This window comes from Capra hircus, chromosome 7 (genome assembly GCF_001704415.2).
Source record: "Capra hircus breed San Clemente chromosome 7, ASM170441v1, whole genome shotgun sequence".
Taxonomy (NCBI): Eukaryota; Metazoa; Chordata; class Mammalia; order Artiodactyla; family Bovidae; genus Capra; species Capra hircus.
Window position 1 is genome coordinate 100,009,236 of NC_030814.1, and position 26,247 is coordinate 100,035,482.

The window sequence follows — 26,247 nt, forward strand, 5'->3', positions numbered from 1 at the left end:
TCCGTGAGATGGTGATGGACAGGGAGGCCTGGCCTGCTGTGATTCATGGGGTCGCAAAAAGTAGGACACGTCTGAGCGACTGATCTGATCATATGATTCAGCTATTCAACTCCTGAGTATTTACTCCCAAACATGAAAGCACTAATTTTTAAAGATGCATGCACCCTTAAATTGATCACAACAGTATTTAAAATACCCAAGATATGGGGGAAAATATATGTAAATGTGTGTGTGTGTGTGTGTATACGCATATACACAATGGAATACTACTCTGAATGAAAAAGATGAAACCTTTCATTTGCAACAACATGGATAAAATTTGAGGGTGTTTTGCTAAGTAAAATAAAACAAATAGAGGAAGACAAATACCCTTTGATTTCACTCATATGTGGAACAGAATGAACAAACAAAGCTAGTAAATGAGCACTCCAAAGCAAACAAGATCTGACAGGTAGGGTGAATTGCGTAAAGGGGATAGACTTCATCATGAAGAATAGAAACTAAAGTTTTGCTTGTGAGTGCTCTGTCCCATGTACAGAAGTAAAAAAAAAAAAAAAGGAGTTTGTATACATGAAGCTTATATGATATTATCTCAACAAATGATATATCAATAAAAATAAATGAAAACAAAAACCCAAAGACACATATATATTGGTGTTTTCTAAGATCATTCATCCTTTGAAAATGGAAGAAAAATAAAACATTACTGAATTAAAATTACACCTGTGTTGGACAGGTTTGTTGAGATGGCCCTAAGTGAAGATTTCTCTGTACCCATGTCTTTTGAAATATGACGCTGTAGCACCTTGCATTAGGAGGAGGTGTCTCTTTCTCCACCTTTGTATCTGGGCTAGACTTAGGATTTTTATTTGCTTGAGTCCATAGAATTTGGTGAAAATAATGGTGTGCCTTGAGAGGACTTAGTGCATTTCTGCTGAATTCTCAAATAACTCTGCCTCAGAAACATAAATAAATCCAGCTGGGCTAAACCAAGTTCAAGAAGAGCTATGAAACAGAGCTTCACAGTCCAAGCCAAGAACATGACAAATCAGCCTATAGCTAGCTGGGGGCTTCCCTCATAGCTCAGTCGGTAAAGAACCTTCCTGCAATTCAGGAGACCTGGGTAGGTCTTGAAAAGGAAATGGCAACCCACTCCAGTATTCTCACTTGGAAAATCCCATGGACAGAGGAGCCTGGCAGGCTATAGTGCATGGGATCACAAGAATCGGACATGACTTAGGGACTAAACCACCACCATAGCTAGCTGATTCCCCAGTGTATTAGAATGCTCAGCCAAGATCAACAGAGCCTCCTCGGCTGACTTTCAGGTAAATAAATACACAGGAGGATCCCAGCAGAGATCAGCACAATTCCAAACCATCCATTTTAATAAACCAATGCCACATCACTTGCTTTTAAGATAGAGTGTTATGTAGCAATGGCATACTGATACAACAATCAAAAGAAACAGAAATTAAGGCAATTATAATAATTTCTCAGGGCTTCCCAGGTGGCTCAGTGGTAAAGAATCTGCCTGCAAATGCAGGAGGCACAGGAGACGCAGGTTCAATCCCTAGGTCAGGAAGATCCCTTAGAGGAGGAAATGGCAATCCACTCTAGTATTCTTTCCTGGAGAGTCACATGGACAGAGGAGCATGGTTTGTTACAGTCCAAAGGGTCACAAGGAGTTGGACATAACTTAGCAACTGAGCTTCTTGCCATTTCTTAAATTTGAGAGAGTGGAAAATCGAGAAAAACTAATGGATATGATAGGATCACTAAGCCTAATCATGTGAGTTACATAAATTGCAATGAAGGAGGCAAAGTCAAAATATGAGAATTCCAAGAAATAGAGGAGCAAATTCTCTTCCACAATCTGATCAAAGTTTCTGATCAGAGATTTATAATTTCTGACTCTGAGGCTTTGAAACTTTAAATTATGTTCCCTTCTTTAGCCCACAACCATTGGCCTTTTTAGAGCTGCTTTCTGAAGAATTTTGCAGAGCCCTCTTTAAGTCTTTGTTCCTCAGACTGTAGATGAAGGGGTTCAGCATGGGTGTGACCACAGTGTACATCACTGAGGTGACTGTACTTGAATATGCACTGTGAGTAGCAACAGAGCTAAGGTACACTTCTAGGCATGAGCCTTAAAACAAGGAGACAACAGAGGAGAGACACACATGTAGAAAATGCTTTATATTTACCCTGAGCTGATGAAATTCCACGTATGGAGGAAGCAATCTTACAGTAAGAGTAAAATATACCTGGGAAGGGACCACCACCCCGTAGCCCAGCTGCAAAATACATAACAATTTCATTAAGGACGTTGTCAGAACTGGCAAGTTGGACCAACTGTTTGAGTTCACAGAAATAGTGATGATTAACACATCTCTACAAAAAGAGAGCCTTGATACCATGAAGGTCCGTATCAAGGAATGCAGGACACTAATGACCCAGCTAACCACAACCAGAATTACACAGAGCTGGGGGTTCATGATGACTGTGTAGTGCAGGGGGTGGCAGATGGCCACAAACCGATCATAGGCCATCACAGTCAGGAGGAAGTCATCCAATCCTGCAAACAGTATGAAAAAATGCATCTGGGTGATGCAGCCTTCATGGGTGATGGCTTTGCTCTCTTTCCATATGTTCTGCAGCATCTTCGGGATGGTGGTGGAGGTGAGGCAGATGTCTACAAAGGACAGGTTGGAGAGGAAGAAGTACATGGGGGTGTGGAGGTGGGAGTCTGAGCTGATGGCCAGGATGATGAGCAGGTTTCCAAACACAGTGACCAGGTACATGGAAAGGAAAAGACCAAATACGAGGGGCTGCAGTGCTGATTCCTCTGAAAATCCCTCTGAAGAAGAAATTCTAAAACCTTTGTTAGGTTGCTTGGTGCCATTTGTTGATGTTGACTGTAAAGAAACATGACAATATGATTCATTTTTACAAAAAGGCCCATTACAGTGTTGAAAAAATACTGTCTGTATTTTGCTTAATTATATTTCTTTTTTTTAATTTTTATTTTTACTTTATTTTACTTTACAATACTGTATTGGTTTTGCCATACATTTCAATATTTTGCAAGAACTTGATCCTCTTTAGGAAATTCCCTCTGTCATTTCTGACTTGCAAATGTGTTCCAGTTTTAGCATTTTCCCCAAGATGTCATGTAATCCACATATTTAATGAGAAATTTCTTCATTTTTTGGGGCACTATATATTGAGTGCAACTATATCTCAGGTGCTGTCTAGGCAATGTGCATAGGGTGCTGAAATATGAAAACTTTTAAAATCTGTCCATGGAGAAAATATATAATGAGATGTGTGTGTGTGCGGCAAGGAGGCGGCAGTTGGGGGGGTGGGCCTCGGTCAATTCTGACTCTTTGGAGCCTCATGTACTGTAGCTTGCCAGGCTCCTCTATCCATATATCCATGGGATTTCTCAGGCCAGAATACTGGAGCGTGTTGCCATTTCCTCCTCTAGGATATATATGACTTGGGAGATGGTGAAATATTCTATGTAGAAATTTGAAAGCACATATAAGGGAAAGACTTATGAAGGGCTCCTATTATTTAAGGAAAGACATGCAAAAAATAGTTATCATTTGAACAGAGACCTCAAGAAAGAGCGAGCAGGAGCCATGAACATGCCAGGCACAAGGAGAATGTTGTACCTGCAAGAGAGTAGCCAGTGCAAAGGCCTTGGGGAAGACACCTGTCTAAGACGTTCTAGTTTTTAAAAAAGACACCGATGTGGGAGAGGAGTAATGAGGGATAGGGGGTAAGAGTAAGAAGGAGAGTGAGGAGAGATGGTGCCAGAGGAGGCTGAGGAATAAGGTGGGTTCCCTGCTGCTGTTGAAACTTCAAACTCCCACTATGGTCTTCTAGCACTTTATGAAATTGTTGCAGAAATGTTTAAATGCATCCCTTCTGTTGATTGAATTCTGGCCTCTGTGTATGAGAGTCACCTTGAATATGTGAGCTCGGTACCACTTCTCTGAAGACTCCTCACACTCCACAAGGCAAGAAAACAAAGATCTACAGTGAGACCCTGGTTTCCTAGGCTGTGTTACTTCCATGTTGTTTTCACCCTTGACTACTCTGATGAAGTTAAGGTTGATGGTGCTCAAGGTGGTTAGATCAGATTATGTAGAAATGGCATCCAGAAACTCCAGTTTGTACATTTCCCAGGTGGCTTCCCAGTGATAAAGAATCTGCCTCCAATGCAGGTGATGCAAGAGACATGGGTTCAATACCTGGGTTGGAAAGATCCCCTAGAGTAGGAAATGGCAACCCACTTCCGTTTCCTTGCCTGGGAAATCCAATGAATCTGACAAGACTGAGCACAGCAGCAGATTTCTCAGGTACCAGCGAACTTGGTGCTCAGTTTTGGTAGTCATTTTATTCTTGTAGTAAAGGCACATAAAGATACGTTCAGTGAACATATATGTCTCTGTATTATTTACCTAGATATCTGTATCTTTTCTCAAAATTTCAAAACCTGGATTTTTTATATATATGGATTCCCAGATGGCTAGTGGTAAAGAATCTACCTGCCAATGGAAGAGTCACTGGAGACACAGTTTCCATCCCTGAGTTGGGAAGATCCCCTGGAGGAGGGCATGCCCACCCACTTTCGTATTCTTGCCTGAAAAATCCCATGGACAGAGGAGCCTGGTGGGTTACAGTCCATGCGGTTGCAAGGAATTGGATATGACTGAGCATGAGCAAGCAGGAATTTATATATATTCCCTATATATACGGGGAGAGGGGGAGATGGTACATAAGCTCACCCGAGACTTTGGTGAGGAAAAGCCTCTTTGGTCGTGATGACATTTCATGTGTTGTTATATTTCATCCATGGCCATGGAAAATAATGAAAAAGCAAATATAATTCATTCTAAAGAAAAGATCACTATATCTTTATGGTGTGAGACATTAGAGATGTTATAGCCCATGAGATAAAATGCCAAAACCAATAAACCAATACTTTACGCAAGGATGTTTATAGAGTAAAATGAAGGTAACTGAATATTGAGCATTTAACATATCAGCTAGCAAAATTGTTTTTCCTGTGCCCGTTTCCTATTTATTTGACTAACCAGATTTACATTGCATACGTGGCAAGTCTCTATTTCCATTTTTATATGTGGCATCTTTACTTTTCTTTTCTTGTGTTTTGATTGTTTTTCTGATAGTTCTAAAGATATCCTTTGTCCTAAGTCTGATCTTTGTCCCAGCATCAACAAAGTCCACAGTCCACACATATAAACCTGCAGACACTGTGACAATTCCAATCTTGTTACTGAATTACTTTCTTCATATTAGTTATCTGAGGACATTGCATTATGCATACATGTCTTTCATTGTATTCTGTCTTCTCAGTCATGATTCTAGATGCCCCAGGCAGAGACTTCACCTGTTTGTTAACCAAGTAGGTGAATATATGCGATGCCTCAGACAGTAAACAATCTGCCTGCAGTGCGGGAGACCCAGGTTCAATCTCTGGCTTGGGAGGATCCCCTGGAGGAAGAAATGGCAGCCCACTCTAGTATCTTCCTTGGAGAAATCCGTGGACAGAAGAGGCTGGTGGGCTACAGTTCATAGGGTCACAAAGAGTCAGACACAACTGAACGACTAACACTTTCACAAAAGTAAACTGGGAAAAATAAAAAGTAAGGAAATAATAAAACCAAGTTAAATAGTATAATTACAAAACAAGTCTGCTGCTGCTGCTAAGTCGCTTCCGTCATGCCCGACTCTGTGCAACCCTAGAGACAGCAGCCCACCAGGCTCCTCTGTCCCTGGGACTCACTAGGCAAGAACACTAAGTGGGTTGCCATTTCCTTCTCCAATACATACATGCATGCTGTCGCTTCAGTTGTGTCTGACTCTGTGCGAACCCATAGACGGCAGCCCACAAGGCTCCTCCATCCACAGGACTCTCTAGGCAAGAATACTGGAGTGGGTTGCCATTTCCTTCTCCACAAAAAAAGTCTAGTAAATGAAATTAAATGAAGTATTGAAAACTAAATGAGCAAGAAATAATTTATGATATCAGTAAGAATTAATTAAACTGAAAATGACCTATAGGTAAAATAATATACTATGTAATCTTTATAGAATGTTTGTCAAGTAGCAAATGCTCATTTATTTTTGTTGAATGAATCAGGACTTATTTCTCATTTATATCAACATTTAATATACATGAACATTTATTTAAATTTGTTTGGAAGGATAGAATTGTTGGTAATAGCTGGCATAGCTATCTAGCAAAAAATGAAGTTTTGGCCCCCCTGACATCTAATATTAATAAAATATTAGAGCAATTATATCCCCTGTGTAAAAGTAACCAAAACATTTTAGATTAATATCTTAAAATCTACATATAAAATCTATGGGTGTATAAAAGCATCACAAATAAGGCAAAACGCTCGGAAGTGAGACAATAAAGATGTACAATTAAATATAAATAAAAGTTATGGCCAAAAATATGCCTCAGAAATCACACACACACATAAAACTGGAGAAATTTTACTATCTGAAATATCTAAGATGTGAGAGCATCTGTGAATGGTACCAATGTCAATTCCTGGTTTTGATATTGTGGTATTTAAGATATTGGGAGAAACTGAGTGAAGAGCTCATGGGACATTTCTGAATTTTTCTGTAATGTCCTGTGTATCCACTGTTATTTAAAGCAAAGCTAATTATAAAACATCATTTGAAAAAATAATTTGTAAAAATTTCTTGAGAGTCTGTTTAGTGTAGGAAAATGGGCATACAATATGAGTATATAACAGTAATAGGCAAATCAAATATATTCGGTCACCATTTTGATTATATATATTATATAATATTATATATGTTTTGTATAATATATTTATATATATTAAATATATAAATTAGCTCTAACTCAGTATATAGTTTAAGAAGACAACAAAGAAGCTCTTACATACCATCATCTTGGGAGAAACTTGAGCAAAGAACTTTCGAATAGTAGCAAAGGAGTGCTCTCTGACTCTTCTGGCAAAAATGACAGTATTTTAGGGGAAAATATGAAGACATCTCTAACCATTCAAAATACAGATACGCTTTAACTCAGGGTTCTCCAGCGCTGGTGCAATTGACACTCTGATCCAGACCATTGTGGACGGATCTGTCCTGTGCATTATAGGGTGCTTTGTAATATTTCTAACCTCTTCTGAGCCCTCCATGTGTGACAACCACAGTTACAGCTAGAGTTTGACTTTCACTATCTTATATTTCTGTATCACTGATATACTAGCAGTTTAATTTTAAAGGATATGAAGGACCATCAAAAGGAGAGTAGTACATGCACACGATGACAGGTTATGCATATGTGTGTGCACTCTCTTTGTGTCCGACTCTTTGCGACCCTGTGGACTGTAACCCACCAGGTTCCTCCGTCCACGGGATTCTCCAGGCAAGAATACTGGAGTGGATTCTATGCCCTCATCCAGGAGATCTGCCCAACCCAGGGACCAAACTCACATTTCCTGTGTCTCCTGTGGCTCATGCATTACAGGAAGATTCTTTGCCCACTGAACCACCTGGGAAGCCCATGATACAGTCATATAAATAATAAATCATTATAGTAATTGGAGTTAAGTCTATGAGAAATTATTAAGAAGGAAAAAAGATAGGGGAAATGATTGCACTAAAACATGAGGAGCAATTTTGATGTGCAAAAGATCCTATTCATGCATTTGTAGAAAAGTGTATTGGCATGTATATGTAGATAGTATACAAAGAGCAGTTTTGCAATAAATTAAGAATTTATGTGATAAATGTCAGTGAGAATGAAATTAGTCTAAGTCAAGTGTTTCAAAACAACTGTATGTAACAAAACTGGGTGAAAATCTAAAGAAAATTATATAGAAATATGAAATAGTAATGATTTAACAACATCAACATGGGTCACCAATACAAAATTAAATTGCCAGGACTTGGGAGCAAAAGAAAATAACAGAATGAATTTTTTTTTAATTTTTATTTTTACTTTATTTTACTTTACAATACTGTATTGGTTCTGCCATACATTGACATGAATCCACAACGGGTGTACATGTGTTCCCAAACATGAACCCCCCTCCCACCTCCCACCCCATATCATCTCTCTGGATCAGCCCTGTGCACCAGCCCCAAGCATCCTGTATCCTGCATCGAACATAGACTGGTGATTCGTTTTTTACATGATAGTATACATGTTTCAATGTCATTCTCCCAAATCATTCTCCCTCTCCCTCTCCCTCAGAGTCCAAAAGTCTGCTCTACACATCTGTGTCTCTTTTGCTGTCTGACATACAGGGTCATCATTGCCATCTTTCTAAATTCCATATATATGTGTTAGTATACTGTATTGGTGTTTTTCTTTCTGGCTTACTTCACTCTGTATAATCGGCTCCAGTTTCATCCATCTCATTAGAACTGATTCAAATGTATTCTTTTTAATGGCTGAGTAATACTCCATTGTGTAAATGTACCACAGCTTTCTTATCCATTCATCTGCTGATGGACATCTAGGTTGTTTTCATGTCCTGGCTATTATAAACAGTGCTCTGATGAATTTTAAAATGCAGTGAGAATGCATTACCTGAGTTATTTCCTCTTATATGAATATGTGTGGATTTCTATTTGTTTTAGAAAGACACAAGTGACCTTTAATTAAATGGTAATGAAGCATGCTTTCCACTTGAAGGCCAGGTTTGATGCAACTTTCAGAAACAGATCTAATCACACACACACACACACACACACACATACACACACACAAACAATGGAAAGCAAAACAAAAGAAAGCAAAGGAAAACAGCAATATAAAGACTTGGAGAAATTAAATAGGATGATTTATTAGCACTAAAGATATTGCTACTTCACTGCCATTTTTGTTCAAACAAGAATTTACAAGTGAAGAATTCTAACCTGAGAACTCAATTCTTTCAGAAAAATTTAAAAAATGGAAAGGCAATGGAGGGAGTGCATACGCTTGATTGATATATTGGTCACATGAAAACTATATACACTCACAATTTCTCTCAAATATACAGGCATGCACGTGTGCTAAGTCGCTTGAGTTGTGTCCTACTCTTTGTGACCCCATGGGACAGTAGCCTGCCAGGCTCCTCTGTTCAAGGGATTCTCCAGGCAAGAGTACTGGAGTGGATTGCCATGCCCTCCTCCAGGGGATCTTCCCAACCCAGGGATCAAACCAGCATCTCTTATGTCTCCTGCAATGGCAGGCATGTTCTTTACCATTAGCACCACCTGGGAAGCCCCCTTCAGTTCAGTTCTGTTCAGTCGCTCAGTCGTGTCTGACTCTTTGCGACCCCATGGACTGCAGCACGCCAGACTTCCCTGTCCAGCTCCTATACACACATAAAAGAGCTAAATAGCAAATAGCCAGTCTATGGTGGTAAAAAAATAAATAAATAACAGAAAAAAAAAATCCATTGTTTGAAAACTTGGAAGTAACAACAGAAAATTTCTCCTATCTGCCTATATTAAAGCAAAAAATTCACACAGATAATTTGAGATAGAAAAGGTAAATGACTAATAAATCCACATACACATTCATCCTCTCAGATAATGAGATAGTTTTAAGGTAAGCACATCTGTATCCCCCTTTACGCATCTTAATTTTTTCTTTTTTTCCCACAGAAAATAATGTGAAAAAAATGTCAAAAAATGTCTCTAGCACCTGCTTTTGCAAAGACATATTTGCAAGCACTTCTTGATATGAAATGTTCTCATCATTACAGAAACATTATGGAAATATGCTACATTTTAAAAGTTAAAAAGAAATGCTCTCACTTCATTTTATAGCTCTCCAACTAATACCGTATCTCTCTGTTCCAGGTAATTGAGATATTTGGACATATGTTCTACTCTTACTGGAAGGAATTTCTGTTTCTCCCCCATTTTCTAATGGGGCTTCCATTCCTAGCATTTAATTGACATCACAGAGCATCATCTTCCTGAGTTCTACAGTCACTACTGTTTTTAGCATCATTAAAATACATTGATATTTTAATCAAGCAAGAAAGCAACCACAATGGTCTCTGGGATACACTGAGGTAAACATTTTCTCCGGTAAACATTCTTGGATTTCATTCTATTTGTTGTTCTTCTGTGGTGGCTTTTGGGATTTTGAACTCACCTGCATGGGAACGCTGAAAGGAAGGACCTCGTGTGGAAGTCTGAAACCCTTCCTGGATGGTTGGTGATGGAGACTGAAGCTCTGTCCCCAGACAAGTCAGCAGGAAAGGGCCATACATTGGTCCTTCACCAGACTTAGGACTCTAAAAGCAACAACTTGTCTCATCCATGCCCAGGTTGTACAAGTTCAGGGATACAGCAGAGGAGATATTCACAGTTTTCATTACGTATACTCCCCTCTTGTTATTAATACAATCACCTGTAAGCACATGAAATTCCTGATGGAGTTGGTCTGGACAGAAAGGATGTTTTTCCCTATTGATTCTCTGTTCTCAGGAGACCAGGTAATAAAGCCAGAAGAACTAAATTTGTATTATTTCTCTATTAACTCTCTTGCCCCCCAGCTACCTAAATCTCCCAGCACTTTATCCCAATCCTGAGCGTAAGTTTTCTCCAGCCTATGAGACTCAGGTAACTCTCTTGACTAGGTCACTTGGTTCAATAAAGCATTGACCTATGGTGGGAATAGCTCATGAAATCCTTAGAAAAGCTTTTTCCCCCTTTCTGAGAGGGACAAGTGTGTTCCTTTAAGGTAAAACATTGGGCAGTGCACTCCATGGCTTCCTGACACTTTTGCTAAAACCTTTAGGAATTCCATATTACATCTGAAGTTAAGAGCTATCAATTAGCCCTTGATTTAAAAAGGTTTATAAGTTGTGAGATATATTTAGATACTGCCAAACACCATAACCTACCTCAAAGGATTACAGAAATTATCAGATTTAATTTTTAGAGAAGTTTCTTCTGTGAGGTAGTACTACTGTAACTCCTCCTCCATTTCAGGAATGAGGTTCAGAGGAATTTCACATTCTGCTAAAAATTACAAACCTGTTTTGGGATGGAATCTTGACTGGAATTTTATCAGAATGTTTCCAGTTCTCAAACTCTGGTTCATGGTTCCCAGTCAGAGAACTGGGTTTTGATCCTGGAGATATGTGGCAATGTCAAAGCAGATGCTGCTAAACACCCACAATACCCAGGACAGGACTCAACACAGATAATTGTCCTGCAAAACTGTTAACAGCTAGAAGGTGATAAACACACTTTAAACCAGCACTGCTCCAAGTTTCTAGCTCCCCTGGCAGCTCAATGGTTAAGAATCTGTCTATCAATGCAGGGGATGCGGATTCGATCCAAATCAGGAAGATCCTCTGGAGAAGGAAATGGTAACCCAGTCTAGAATTCTTGCCTGGGAAATCTGGACAGAGGAGTCTGGAGGGCTACAGTCCATGAAGTCTCAAAGAGTCGAACACAACTGAGCGACTGAACACACATACACAGCTCCAAGTATATTGTGCATACAAGTCACTGAGGATTCTAATTCAACTATAAATTCCAGCTAAGTGTTCAGTGGGCCCAAGGGCCCGGCATTTCTAACAGCTACCAGGAAGTGTAATGCTGCAGGTCCTGGTCTGTGGGTCACACTTTTAGTAACAAGGCTATAACTGTGATTAAGTCATAGGTAAGCTTAGGTGTTCTGTACCAAGAGAAAATCCACTTTTGTATGTAATTTTGAAAGCAAAAGGTTTTACTCCCTGCAGAGGTTGTAATAAAATCTGTTTTTGATTCTTCGTATGAGGATTCTTGTTGTTTATTCCGTCCCTAAGTCATGTCCAACTCTTTGCCTCCCCATGAGCAGCAGCATGCCAGGATTCCCTGTCCTTCACTATCTGCCAGAGTTTGCTCTTGAATTGTATCAAATCACATACATCAAGAAAATATTTTGTAATAATAGGCAGAATAAATGTCTCAAAAATATTTCTGCATCTTAATCCTAAGAACTTTTAATATATATACATAAAGGCAAATTGTTGCAGAAGTTAATAGAAGTAGTCTTGTTCAGGTTTCAGAAGCTGTAATAGGCCTTTGACTGAACAGAGACCCTGAAGGGAGTTACATGCCAAACTGCTGACCAGCAGAAAGGTGTGTGTGCTCCATCATGTCTGACTTTGCCGCCCAATGGATGGTAGCCCACTGGGCTCCTCTGTCCATGGGATTTTCCAGGCAAGAATACTGGAGTGGATTGCCATTTCCTCCACCAGGGGATCTTCCCGACATGGGGATTGAACCTGCAACTCCTGCATTGGCAGGTTGATTCTTTACCACTGAGCCACTTGGGAAGCCCCATGAATTACCCAGGTTTGTATAAAGTCATTACAATGGACTTCTGAATGTGGAGGAAAGAGGAAAAAAAACTGGAGTCAGATTTGAGGATGCTCCACTGCTGGCTTTGAAGATGAGGAAGGACCATGAGACAAGGAATGAAGGTGCCCCTAGAAAGTAATCTAGGAAGGCAAGACCTTCTTCCCTGGGTGTCCACATGGATCCCAGATTTCCTAGACATCTTGTATTCAGCTCAATAAATGAGTTCTGACTTCCAGTACTTCACCTGTAAATGCAGGTACAAGTTTATAATTAGAGACATAGCTCAACAACAAGTGGAGGAGCACATAGAAAAATGCTTTTATAATTAAGACAGAAGCAAGGCAGAGATGCACAGCTGGAGAAAAAGGGGGTGGGGCCCCCCCAGTGAGGAGGGGCACAGTAAAGTGGCGGTTAAGTGATTTATATGGGTCAGTTCTTTCTGGTCATCGTTTACCTTCAGCCAATTATTTGGCTTCTTTTTCCATACCTGACCTACCCTGGGACTCTCCCTTGGGTGTACCCACATCCCTCAGCCAAGATGGATCTCAAAGTGAAGGCTTCTGGGAGGAGTAAGACTCTTAATGGCCTGGTGTTATCCCCTGAGTTTTGACCCCCAAATAAACTTTCTGAGCATGTGCAGGGTCTCCCTTCTCCTAAAAGCGGGGGTGAGGAGAGGGGGAGGGGAGAGTGGAGATCCCTTAATCCTTTGCTTTGTCCTTGCCATGTCTATACATTAAGGTGTTTACAAGAGGTGAAGACTGGCTATTTACCCTATTTACCTTGTTTCTGTTGTTACTTCCGTTTCAGAGGTCAAACAAGAGGCTGATTGTAAAAGCCTTAAACTGGAGCCCACCTATCTCTTGTCTCAGGAAATGCAAACAGGAGGCCAGCTCTAAATATTTAACCTAAAGCCTATCTATGTCCTGCCTCATTTGACCCTATATGGTCTAACCAGTACTGTCCAGGTGCTGTTGAAATAATATATTAGCAAAAGAGTGATGACATATACTAAAATATGGTTATTAATTTCGTTTCATTATAATGTCTCCTTTTACCTTATTTCTTTCCCTTTCCACCTATACTCCTGTCTTGGCTTATGCAGAAATGCTCCTCTTAAAGGACCATTATCTTCTTGACTTTCTGTAACAATATGTAGATCCTAAACCCATTGTCTTATTCTTTAACTACATATGGATATTGTTGCTTGGTTATTAAAATCTTTTCTTGAGTGGTCATTATCTTACAATATTTCCAAAACTCCCTTAAAATCCCCTCTCTATCTTTAACCCTCTAGTGATATTTCTAAACTAATTAATTATTCCTAACAAGCGTGCTTGAGAGAATAAATACATAAATAACATACACATGTACATACTTCATAATTTTGAATGTGTTCTTTTGACTACACAAGCACTTTTACAGTTTCAGATTTTCTCACAGCATCCTTCTTCACAAATTATGCTGAATTTTTTCATATTACCTTTGGAAGTAAGGAAAGGGGGGCTGGGGAATTGCATTTCTAAAAAATACATAACAAAACAGTAAAATTATCATACACCTTCTCAAGTTGTATAAAAATGGAAGCAGGCAGTACATACTCTAAACTGTTAAATGACTTTCTAAATTCTTCAACTGGTACACTTTAAATGAGTACAGTTTGCTGCTTGTATATTTGCTTTAACAAATTTATTAGAATTTTAAAAATGTAATGTCCATGCCAAGGTAGAATCTGGAGCAAATATAGCTGAGTCACAGCTGACTGGGATGGGAGATATCTTTTCTAACAGGCAGAAATTAAGGTCTCATATGTGTGTATAAAGATAGTAAAATTAAGGTAATTCACACTTAATAAATTTATTTCCCCTTGCAGATTAGAAGCTTAACCTCCACATATGAGTCGTTCAGTGCCAAATTCTTCAAGTCAGAAGAGCAGTACAACCACACACAACATCGTGGATGAGCCTTTGAAATACAAGGTAGAGATTCATGGCCAACTACAGACTCATGAGAAGCCCTGCAGAGATCAGAACAACTTCACACTGTTCCATCTCATTTGAAAAGAGAGATACTACATTAAACAATTTTACTTTAGGCAAGTTTGTATGCAGCAATAACTAACTAATGAAATAATCAAACTGGATGAAACTGAGAGCATTAATAATAAACTGATTCTATGTATTCAGGACCTTGTTCTGATAGTTGAAGATAACATTCATAATCACTCAGTTGTTCAAGTTTGTTTCATATAGCTCTATGAAAAAGGGACTCCAGTGAGGTCCCTTTGATGCCCCATGGAGAGGTTGGAAGGACATGGATATTTGTACAATCACATACCTGAAGAGAATCTGAGTTTTCTATGTGTCATCCTTTAATAATGAGGATAATACTTAATGGACATTATTGATACTGTTCATTCTCTGCCCCCATAGAGGTCTGACAGAATTATGAATAGATGGAGATAGGTTATTAAGAGAAATGGAAAGAATAATAATTACTGAAAGCACTAGAGATTTCTAATCAGGAATAAAAAATAATTTAAAAATATATATATATATCCCACCAGTCCTTCAACTTAAAGAATGTACCTTTCAAACAGATACTCATAGTCCATATTTTAATGAATCTATGAATCACCTGAAAAATATCTATTTTGCATAGTAATAAATGCATGATTTCATATTTTGGTTTGTCTTACATAAAGTGAAGTCTAAGGTCATATTATATCAGTCTATTTTTTCAAATTTGTCTTTCAGTGTAGATTTCACTTGGTAACATGTAATATATTATCAGTATTTGCCAGTAATGATGGAAGACACAGTGGACACCAGCTTATATCAGGGCAAGATCCTAATGAGTAGCAAAATATCCTATGACCAGTGATAACAACCAGTAATTTAAAGTTTGTATTATCAAGAAGAGTAACTAAGAAAGGGATATGCACAGAATGATGTTGAGAAACATTGAAACTACATTCTCAGTTTTCCTCTTTTATAAACTTATTAATAGTTGTGAATGCCAAAAGTAGGGATCTTCCCCCGTAGGGGTTGAATAATTCATAACTCTTCTCTTAGTCAAGCAAAACAAAACAATGCTCACTCTAGCCTTATTATTTCATCGGAGGAGAAATTATTCTTAAGAGATCATGTAGTCCCTTGATATAAATGGGAATTTCCAATGTTTTATATCCAAAACTGGAAATATGGGAGAATAGGAAACTTAACAGGGAGAAATATAGGATATCAGACATCACAAAGCATAAAAGTGAGTTACATAAATTGTATAAAGTTGAAATCAAAATAAAATTTTCAAGAAAAATAGAGGAGGCATCTTCTATTTCCACAATCTGACCAAACAATGGCAACACTGGGCCCAATATTTGAGCTCTGCTACTACCAGTACTTCTTAAGATCTATGACAATAGGACCTTTTAAAATTACCTTTCCAAAGAGTTTTTTCAGACCCTTCTTTAAGTCTTTATTCCTCAGACTGTAGATGAAGGGGTTCAGCATGGGTGTGACCACAGTGTACATCACCGAGGCTGTGGCACTTGAGTGTGAGCTGTGAGTACCAGCCAAGCTAAGGTAAACACCTAAGCCTGTACAATAAAATATCGAGACAACTAAAAGATGTGATGCACAGCTGGAAAATGCTTTATACTTCCCCTGAGCAGATGAGATTCTATGTATGGAGGAAACTATCTTAGAGTAAGAGTAAACGATACATATAAGGGAACCACCAGCCAGGAACACAGCTTTAAAATACATCTCCAAATTATTGAGAAAGGTGTCAGAACAGGCAAGTTGGATCATCTGATTGAGTTCACAGAAAAAATGGGGAATTTCTAAGACAGTACAGAAGGACAGTCTCAACATCATTAAGCTTTCTAACAAGGAATTCAGGACACTGATGATCCAGGACACCAGCACCATCAGTCCACAGATCCGGGGGTTCATGATGACTGTGTAGTGCAGGGGGTGGCAGATGGCCACAAAGCGGTCATAGGCCATCACAGTCAGGAGGAAGACGTCCAATCCTATAAAGAGTGCAAAAAACTGCATCTGGATAATGCAGCCTTCATAGGTTATAACTTTACTCTGTGCCCAAATGTTCTTTAGCATCTTTGGGATGGTGGTGGAGGTGAAACAGATGTCTACAAAGGACAGGTTGGAGAGGAAGAAGTACATGGGGGTGTGGAGATGGGGATCTGAGCTGACGGCCAGGATGATGAGCAGGTTTCCAAACATAGTGATCAGGTACATGGAGAGAAAAAGCCCAAATATGAGGGGCTGCAGTTCAGATGACTCTGAAAATCCCATAAGAAGAAATTCTGAACTTCTTGTTTGGTTCCTTACTGTTACACGGTGGGTATGATTACCAGGAAAGTGGTAAATACCATGACTGTTTTCATACAAACTGGCATTATTCCCATTTTTAAAATGAGACCATATATCTTTAGCCATGAAGAAGTTAATTTCAGTATTTTGTTCACGGATTTGAATCTTTTTTAGGGATTTCCCTGTGCCATCTCTAATTAGCAAGTTTTTCCTCAAGACATCATGTATTCAAGTTTTTAATGAGAAATTCTTTCACATATTTGAGGAATTTGTCTTGAATTGAGACAAATACCAGGCACTGTACATCCAATAAATGCAGCGTTCTGAAAAACAAAAATTCCAAAATCCAGTTATGGAGAAGAGAAGCAAATAAAAAACAATATGAAGTGTGTCCAATGGTTACTGATGCTACGAAGATAAAGCAGATGTAATAGAGAGAGTCAAAGAAAGATGCCATTTTTAAATACATATTCAGGAAGAAACTTCGAACAAGGTGATGTTTGAACAGATTTCAAGGAGGAGAGAGCCAGTCACGTCAGCATAACTGGGAAAGTGTGTGCCTCACAAGGGAAGAGCCAGTGCAAGGGCCTGGAAAGTGCTCGTGTAAGATGGTCCAGTCCAGAAAAGGAAACCATTCTAATGAGGGACATGAGCAGGTGGGTGAGAGAGGAGAGATGGCGTCAGAAGATGTAGAAAAATGAGATGGCCTTCCTGCTACTGCTGAAACTTCAAGACACAGAGTCCCCGTATCAACGTTATGTACTTTCAGCACTTATGAAATTCAATTTTAAAAGACTATATGAAACAAAACTGATAGACATCCAAAACCAACCTCTATATATTTATACATATATGTGTGTATATATATACACATATATATTTTAGTTATAATTTAATATCAGTGTGGGTCATGTTGCAGTGAAATGGGAAAAAAAGAGGAGTGAGTTTTTCCTGTCCCTTTCCCGAGAATGAAGAAGACACAGATAACACTGAGCAGGCCTGAACATTCCTAGTTTTCACTTCAACTGTTCCTAATCTGTAGTCTTTAACTGAGTTTGCTTTTCTGCCCCCAAAGTCTGCAGGAGCTTCATTTTGCACCTATTATCCTTTTTCGCTATTGTTGTTGTTCACTCGCTAGGTCATGTCATACTCATGCCAACACTTGGACAGCAGCACCTCAGGCTTCCCTGTCTAACCCTAACTCTAACCCTGATTATCCTTTGACTCTATGCTAAATACATCCTTTACCTGGTGCATACCTTTACAGCGCTCTCCCCCTTTTAGTTCTTTTTACATATCAGAAAGAAGGTCACAGAGTCCCCTGAGTGCCAGACTCGATTACAAGATTACTGATGCCAGCCTATGACTGTTTCTGAAACAATACAAGAGAAAGAAGGCAAAATCCTTGCACATTTGTTCCTCATCACCAACCCCTGACTGTGAGACTTCATCTTACATAAGCCTCAATGATCTCAGTGAGGGAGCAGTGAGCGGTGGCATGAAGCAAGATCTAGATTCCCTGCCCAGGAATTGAACCTGGGTAGCCTAGATGAGAACCAGAAATCCTAGCTACTATCCACTAAAAAATATAATCACAGCCTGAAAGTAGTGAGTTATTTCATTTGGTGGGAATGTTAAGGACTCAGAGCCAGGAAGACAGAATCTCAGTAGCTCTGAGAAAACTGCTCCAACGAGGCAGGAGGGGATGTCAGGCTATATACAAGTTTGCATCAAAGGGAGCAGGCAGTCTAAACATCAAAGATCAGGTATCAAGTCAAGGAATTTACCATTCTATGTATGGGAAGCTGCAAGCCTCTGGGCTCACTGAATCCATTCCTTTCATATGCATCTCAGCTATCTGGGGCCAACCCTGTTTCCGTGTTCCCCTTGCTTCTTGCATTCCCCCAGCTCCTCAACAATCAACTTGCAGGTGGCAGCATCTGCTGGATCATAGCTTGGGGAGCTCACATTCACATTTGGAGGCCAGAAATCACTGATGGTTGTGACATGTCTTGTTTATTGATGTGGCAGGAGACATTTTCATTTCTCACCAACAAACCAGCAAGGGCTATAGGTTAGAAGTTGCTTTCCTATGGATTTTTGCTCCCACTGAAAAGTGTGTTTATCACAGAGGCAGAAACCACAAATGCAGGTACAAAGTTTATTATTAGAGACACGGAACAAGTGGGAAAGCACACAGAGTAATGGTTTGTTTAGTGGAGGTAGAAACAAGGCGGAGATGCACACCCAGAGAGAAAGAGTGTGGGCATTCCCCCCCGGTGAGAGGGTTAGTCACTTATATAGGCCAGTTCTCCTGGATCTTCATTTTCCTTCAGACCAATTGCCTGCTTTCTTTTTCCACACCTGACCTACCCTGGGTCCCTCCCCTGGGGTGCAGGCTCACACACCCCGCAGCCAAGATAGATTTCGAAGTTAAGGCTTCTGGGAGGAGCAAGACTCATTATGGTCTGGCATTATCCCTTGAGTTTTGACCCACAAGGAGCCCTTCTGAGCATGTGTAGTGTCTCCCTTGTCCCCAAAAGAGGGAGGAACAGAAATCCCTTAATCCTTTACTCAGAGTTTTGCCTTCCTTTGTCCTTGCCATGATTATTTCCCTGAGATGTTTACAAGAGATAAAGACTGTTCATTTACGCTGTTTCTGTTGTTACTTCCATTTTGGAAGGCAAACAGGAGGCTGATTGTAAATTCCTCAATTGGAGGTCACCTATCTGTTGTCTCAGGACATGTAAACAGGAGGCTGGTTGTAAACATCTAACCTGGGGCCATTCTATTTCCTACATCACCTAGACTCCTCATAGAGAGAGGCACAGTTCTTGAGGCATTAGCCTGCTGTGTTCCCCCCTCTGCCAGCTGAGAATTAAAGCCACGTTTCTATTTCCTCAAATTCCATCTCCGTATATTTTATTCAGCTTTGGTGGGCAAAAAAGCCGAGATTTTGGCCTGCAAAAGCCACTACTTCACTTGTAGATTACCAAAATCTTGGGAATAAAATTAAATGAGAGAAAATCTTTAAAATATTGAGAGGAAGTAGTATCTAAATAAATTATCATTCCCTCTTACACAAAGACCTGTGTTTGTGTGTGCACGTGTGCTTAGTCTCTCAGCAGCTTAGTCTCTCTCAAAGCCGACTCTTTGAGATCCCACAGACTGTAACTCACCATGTTCCTCTGTTCATGGAATTCTCCAGGCAAGAATACTGGAGTGGGTTGCCGTTCCCCTCTCCAGAGGATCTTCTCCACCCAGGAAACAAACCCAGGTCTCCTGCATTGCAGGCAGATTTTTTACTGGCTGAGCCACCTGGGAAGCTCCATTACACAGAGACAAAGGATTCAAATACACATATGGAAGACAAAGGTGATTTTCGTCTAATGTAAAGATGATTGCCTTAACAAATAGTTATTTTGGTGCAACTTTTAGAAATAGATCTAATCACCATAGAAGGAAAGGAACAGAGAGGAACAGTAGATATGAAAAGTAGTTGGATATATGCAAAGAGTGATTTAATAACACCAAGTATGCAAAAGAGGGGTTTCCTAGATGTCTCAGTGGTAAAGAATTTGCTTGCCAATGTAGGAGACTCAAGAGACATGGGTTCAATTTTGCACCTACTTATATACATACATATTGATGCTTTTGGACTGTGGTGTTGGAGAATAATCTTGAGAGTCCCTTGACCTGCAAAGAGAACAAACCAGTCCATCCTAAAGGAGATCAGTCCTGAATATTCTTTGGAAGGACTGATGCCGAAGCTGAAGCTCCAATACTTTGGCCACCTGATGCAAAGAACTGACCCATTGGAAAAGACCCTGATGGAGGGAAAGATTGAAGGCAGGAGGAGAAGGGGATGACAGAGGATGAGACGGTTGAATGGCATCACCAACTCGATGGACATGAGTTTGAGTGAGCTCCGGGAGTTGGTGATAGAGAGGGAAGCCTGAGGGCTGCAGTCTACAGGGTCACAAAGAGTCAGACAGAACTGAGCGACTAAACTGAATTGATACACACACACACACACACACACACACACACACACACACACACACACAAAATAACTAAATGGTAAAGAAAAAAATCGATTAAAAATTCCAATCCTTTGAGGATACAAACAAAAAAAGAAATAGAAAAAAATTTGAATTTGCTATAAAAGCAAAGGACTTAAGCAAGTAGAAAAACAGTCAAATAGAGAATGTAACTAGCAAAGTATTCTACAAATATATTCAGTCTTACAGGTAGAGAAATGATTGCAAACTAATCCATTAACATTCCCATTTTCTCACAACATTTTTTTTCCTTTATTTTAATTTACAATACTGTATTGGTTTTGCCATACATTGACATGAATCAACCACGGGTGTACATGCGTTCCCAAACATGAATTCCCCACCCACCTCCCTCCCCATAACGTCTCTCTGGGTTACATTTGAATCACAACATTTTTTTATTTGAATATTAACTAGAGATATTGTGAAATGCTTGTGTCACAAAAGCTATTTTAAGGTAATGTTTGCCTGCATTCCTTGGATAGGATCTTAAAAAAAAAAACAACAACACTGTACTTACATCACTGTACATGCCTACACAACACCCTGATCTTCTCTTTCAATTAATTGCAAACATCCTTGGACTTAAGTTCTACTTTTACTGGAATAGTTTACACCTCCCATTTCCTCTTCTAACTGAATTTCCATGTTCACTATTGGTGCTTACCAGGTGTCTCAGATAGTAAAGAATTTGCCTCCCAATTTAGGAGAGACAGGAGACAAGAGTTATGTCCCTGGGTCAGGAAGATCCCCTGAAGAAGAAAATGGCAACCCACTTCTTTCAGTATTCTTGCCTAGAGAATTCCATGGACTGAGGAGTCTGGCGGGCTATAGCCCAAAGAGTTGCAATGACCCTTGCATTGTAGAGTTTAATGTTTCCTTTTACTTCTGGCTGCATCAATTAATGTATTAAGTTGTTAAGCACAAAAACAACCCCAGTGATCTTAGCTCTGGATTAGACTGTACTGCCTCTCAGGTAAACTCAGGTAAAGGTTCTTGCCTTGCATTCCCATTCACTTCCTCTTGCAGTATTTACTGGACTATTGAACTCACCTGGGTGGAGTCTCTGAGATGAAGGTCTCAGTATAGATGTCAAAATCCTCTTATGGTTGATGATGGAGAAAGAAGGGGTGTTTCTAGATGTTACCGTGGGACGGAGTCAAGCATTGGTTTGCCAGCAGAAGTTATGACTCCAAAAGCAACAACCATATCCTGGCTAGTCCAAGGTTGCCCAGGCTGAAGGATGCAGCCGAGGATATATTTACTGCTCCCTGTATCTGCTCATTAGCACATTCCCCTTGTTATCACCACCTCTAAATGATTCATTACCCATAGGAGTAGACAGGAAGATTTTCCTGTTTATTCTCTTTGTCTACGAGACAATGTAACAAGCCAGACAAATCAGTGTTTATCACTCCTTCAGGATCTCATCTGTCCTCCAAAGGAATAAACCTTACAATCCCAGCACCAAATCCCATCCCTCAGTTCACGTTTTCTCCAGAGTCTAGGCTTGAGGCTTCTTTCTTGATTAGTCCATAATCAATTGCATGTGTGCTTGCTCAGTCATGTCTGACTATTTCCACCCCATAGGCTATAGGCTCCTCTGTCCATGGGATTCTCCAGGCAAGAATACTAGAATGGGTAGCCTTTCCCTTCTCCAGGGGATCTACCCAACTCAGGAATTGAACCGGGGTCTCCTCCATTTCAGGCAGATTCTTGACCAACTGAGCTATCAGGGAAGCTCACACATTCATTAGTAGTGCCATTTATTATCCTATGAAACATTCAGAAATAATGATATTTAGGCTTGGGGAGATTACATTTTTCACAATTACATTTAAAACAAAGAAAGACTATTTTGCACTTCCTTGATACGTACGAATAGAATCAGGCAGAATGTACTTGGTTTGTATATGGTTATTTCACTTGTACAAACTACATTTTATTTTATTTTTCCAGCTGTATTGACAAGTAGTTCAACTATCATATTGTGCAAGTTTAAGGTATACAGTATAATGATCTGTTATATTGATATATTCCCAAACAATTACTCAATAAAGTTAATTAATACCTTTATTGCCTCAGGAAGTTATTTTTTCTTGGGTGAGAACAGTTAAAATTTACTCTCTTAGCACAGTTCAAGGATATACTTGAATGGCAATTAACTACTGCCACCAGGCTGACTCTTAGATCTTCAAAATTTATTCATCTTATAACTGGAACTTTGGACTCTTTGACCAACATCTCCCAAACTTCCCCACTCCCCAGGTTCTGGAAACCAGCATTGTATTCTTTATTTCTATAATGCTGGACTTGTTAAATTCCACATATATGTAAAACAACACAGTATTTGTTTTTCGCTGACTAAATTATTTCACACAGCATAATGTCCTCAAAGTTCAACCATATTATCACTAGAGGCAGGATTTCATTCTTTATTACTGCCAAAGATATTATAATATACATACAGTAAACATTTTTTAAAAAATCCACTCACAGACCAGTGGACACTTTGGTTGTATTCTTGTCTTGCAGATAGTGAGCAATGTTGCAATGAATATGTTGTACATATCTCTTCAAAAGAATGAATTTAATTCTTTGGATATATGCCCAGGCGTGGAAGTGCTAGATACTATCCCAGTTTTAGGGCTTTCCTGGTGACTCATATGGAAAAGAACCTGCCTGCAATGCAGGAGAGGTCGGTTCGATCCCTGGGTTGGAAAGATCCCCTGGAGAAGTGAATGGCAACCTACTCCAGTATTCTTACCTGGAGAATTCCATGGACAGAGGAGCCTGGCAGACTATAGTCCTTGGTGTCACAAAGAGTCAGACAGGACTAGACAACTAACACTTTCAATTTTTTTTCATTTTTAAGTGACTTTTCTACTTTTTTTTTGCATAGTGGCTGTACCATAAATTACATTAGCACCAATAGTGAGCAAGAGTTCACTTTTCTGCACATCCACACGAACATTCTCATTTTTTTCAATTCAGTTCAGTCTCTCAGTCATGTTTGACTCTTTGCAGCCCCATGGACTACAGCACGCTGGGCATCCCTGTGCATTAGGAACTCCCAAGGCTTACTCAAACTCATGCCCATCGAGTCGGTGATACCATCCAACTATTTTTTATTATTCTTTTTTTATATAAATTTATCTATTTTAATTGGAGGTTAGTTACTTTACAATATTTTATTGGGTGAATCTGCCACAGGTATACACGTGTTCCCATCCTGAACTCCCTCCCTCATCCCTCCCCGTAATTTCAATATTTCATTTTATTATGGTGATATTAGCTTATAGTATTATAACTGTTTAATATTGCTACATTAGATTTTGAATTCTCTGTACACAGTGGTATGCTCAGCACCAACAATTTTTTTTGTTTTCATCTGTTAATATTATTCGCCTTCTTTATTCATTTTGTCCTCCATCTATCACACTTTCCCTCAAGTAACCACTACTCTGTTCCTTTTATCAATACGTAAATTTTTGTTTTGTTTGTGAATTGTTTTGTTTGTGATGTTTTTATATTCCACATGTATGGGAAATTATATAGTATTTGTCTTCTGCTGTCATTTCTTTCACTTAGCATAATACTCTCAAGATCTTTCCATATTGTTGCAAATGCTAAAGTTTCACTCTTTTTTACCTAAAGTAGTATTGCACTGCATGTCGGGGTTTATATATGCACACATATGTATCCTTTATCCTGTATCCATTATATAATATCCTTTACCCACATTGCCTTTATCCATTCTTCTGTTGATGAGTACTTAGGCTATGTCTTTCTCTTGACTATCATAAATATGCACCCATGATCATAGTGATGCATATTAATTAGTATTTCCATTTACTTGGAGAAGAGCCTTCCCTGGTGGCTCAGTGGTAAATAGTCTGCCTGGCAATGCAGGAGACACAGGAGATGGGGGCTCGATCCCTGGATCAGGAATCTCCCCTAGAGAAGGAAATGGCAGTTATTCTTGCCTGGAAAATCCCATGGATAGGGGAGCCTGGCGGGCTACAGTCTGTGAGGCTGCAAAGAGTCGGACACAACTGAGCACACCTGCACCTTTTACCTGGATAAATACTCAGGAATGAAATTCCTGGATCATATGTTAGTTCTAAAATTTTTGAGGAACCTCCATACTGTTCTCCATAGTGGTTACACCAATTTAAACTCCCACTAACAGTGTAAGAGGGTTCTGTTTTCTCCATGTTTTCACCAGCGTTGTTGGTTCTTATGTATTGATAATAGACAATCTGACAGATGTAAGGTAGAATCTCATTGTGGTTTTTATTTTTTAGTTTCTGTGTTCATTTTTTGATTGTTGTTCTTTTTACACAGGACTTCTTTCCCATCAATCCCAATGATTTTTTTTTAATTTTATTTTTATTTGTAAGATAATTACTTTACAATATTGTGATAGCTTTTGTCATACAACAACATGAAATAACCATAGGTATATATATGTCCCCTCCCTCTTATACCCTCCTTCCCCACTTCCTTCCCCTCTTACCATTCTAGGTTGTCACAGAGCACCAGCTTTGAGTTCCCTGAGTCATCCAGCAAACTCCCACTGGCTACCTATTTTACATATGGTAACATATGTATTTCAATGCTCTTCTCTTCTGATTTGCATTTCCCTAAAAATTAATAATGTTGATCTGCCATGAGTCTTCTTTTGAAAAAATATTGTTCAGTTGTTCTGCTCATGTTTCATTGTTCTTTTTTTTCTTTTTCATTTATATGATATTGAGTTGTATCAACTGATTATGTATTTTGGATATTAACTCCTTGTCAGTTGTTTTTGTAACTATGTACTCCTATTCTGTAGCTTATCTTTTTGCTTGGTAGATGGTTTCATTTTCTATGTAACTGTTTTTGAATTTAAGTAGGTCCCATTTGTTTATATTTTACATCTATTTCTTTAGGCTTCTCTCATAGCTCAGTTGGTAAACAATCTACAGGAGTCCCCAGTTCGATTCTTGGGTCGGGAAGATCCGCTGGTGAAGGGATAGGCTACCCACTCCAGTATTCTTGGGCTTCCCTTATGGCTCAGCTGGTAAAGAATCCACTTGCAATGTGGGAGACCTGAGTTCAATCCTTGGGTTGGGAAGATCCCCTGGAGAAGGGAAAGGCTATCCACTCCAGTATCCTGGCTTGGAGAATTCCATGGACTATATAGTCCGTGGGGTTGCAAAGAGTCGGACACAACTGAGCAACTTTCATCATCATCATGTTTTCCTTTACAGCAGAGTTCTAAAAAATATTACCATGTTTATGTCAAAGGGTATTCTGCCTACATTCTCTTCTAAGAGTTTTATGGTTTCAGTACTTACAACGGGGTTTTAAAACCTCATTTTTATACATAATGTGAGGAACCTATAAGGTGCTAAGATCTAAACATAACTTTTCTAATTAAAAAGCATTTTCAGATGAGGGACGGATAGCTATTAGCTAGT

General features: G+C 39.3%; 1 protein-coding gene across 1 annotated transcript; it reads right to left on the reverse strand.

The window, feature by feature from the left end:
* On the reverse strand, positions 1,975-25,143 carry LOC102185171 (olfactory receptor 7A17-like). The gene is made up of 5 exons (XM_018051694.1): positions 25,133-25,143; positions 15,825-16,734; positions 2,415-2,915; positions 2,205-2,294; positions 1,975-2,103 (listed from the first exon to the last, which is right to left on the reverse strand). The coding sequence occupies exons 1-5, from the start codon at positions 25,141-25,143 to the stop codon at positions 1,975-1,977; spliced, it is 1,641 nt and encodes a 546-aa protein (XP_017907183.1).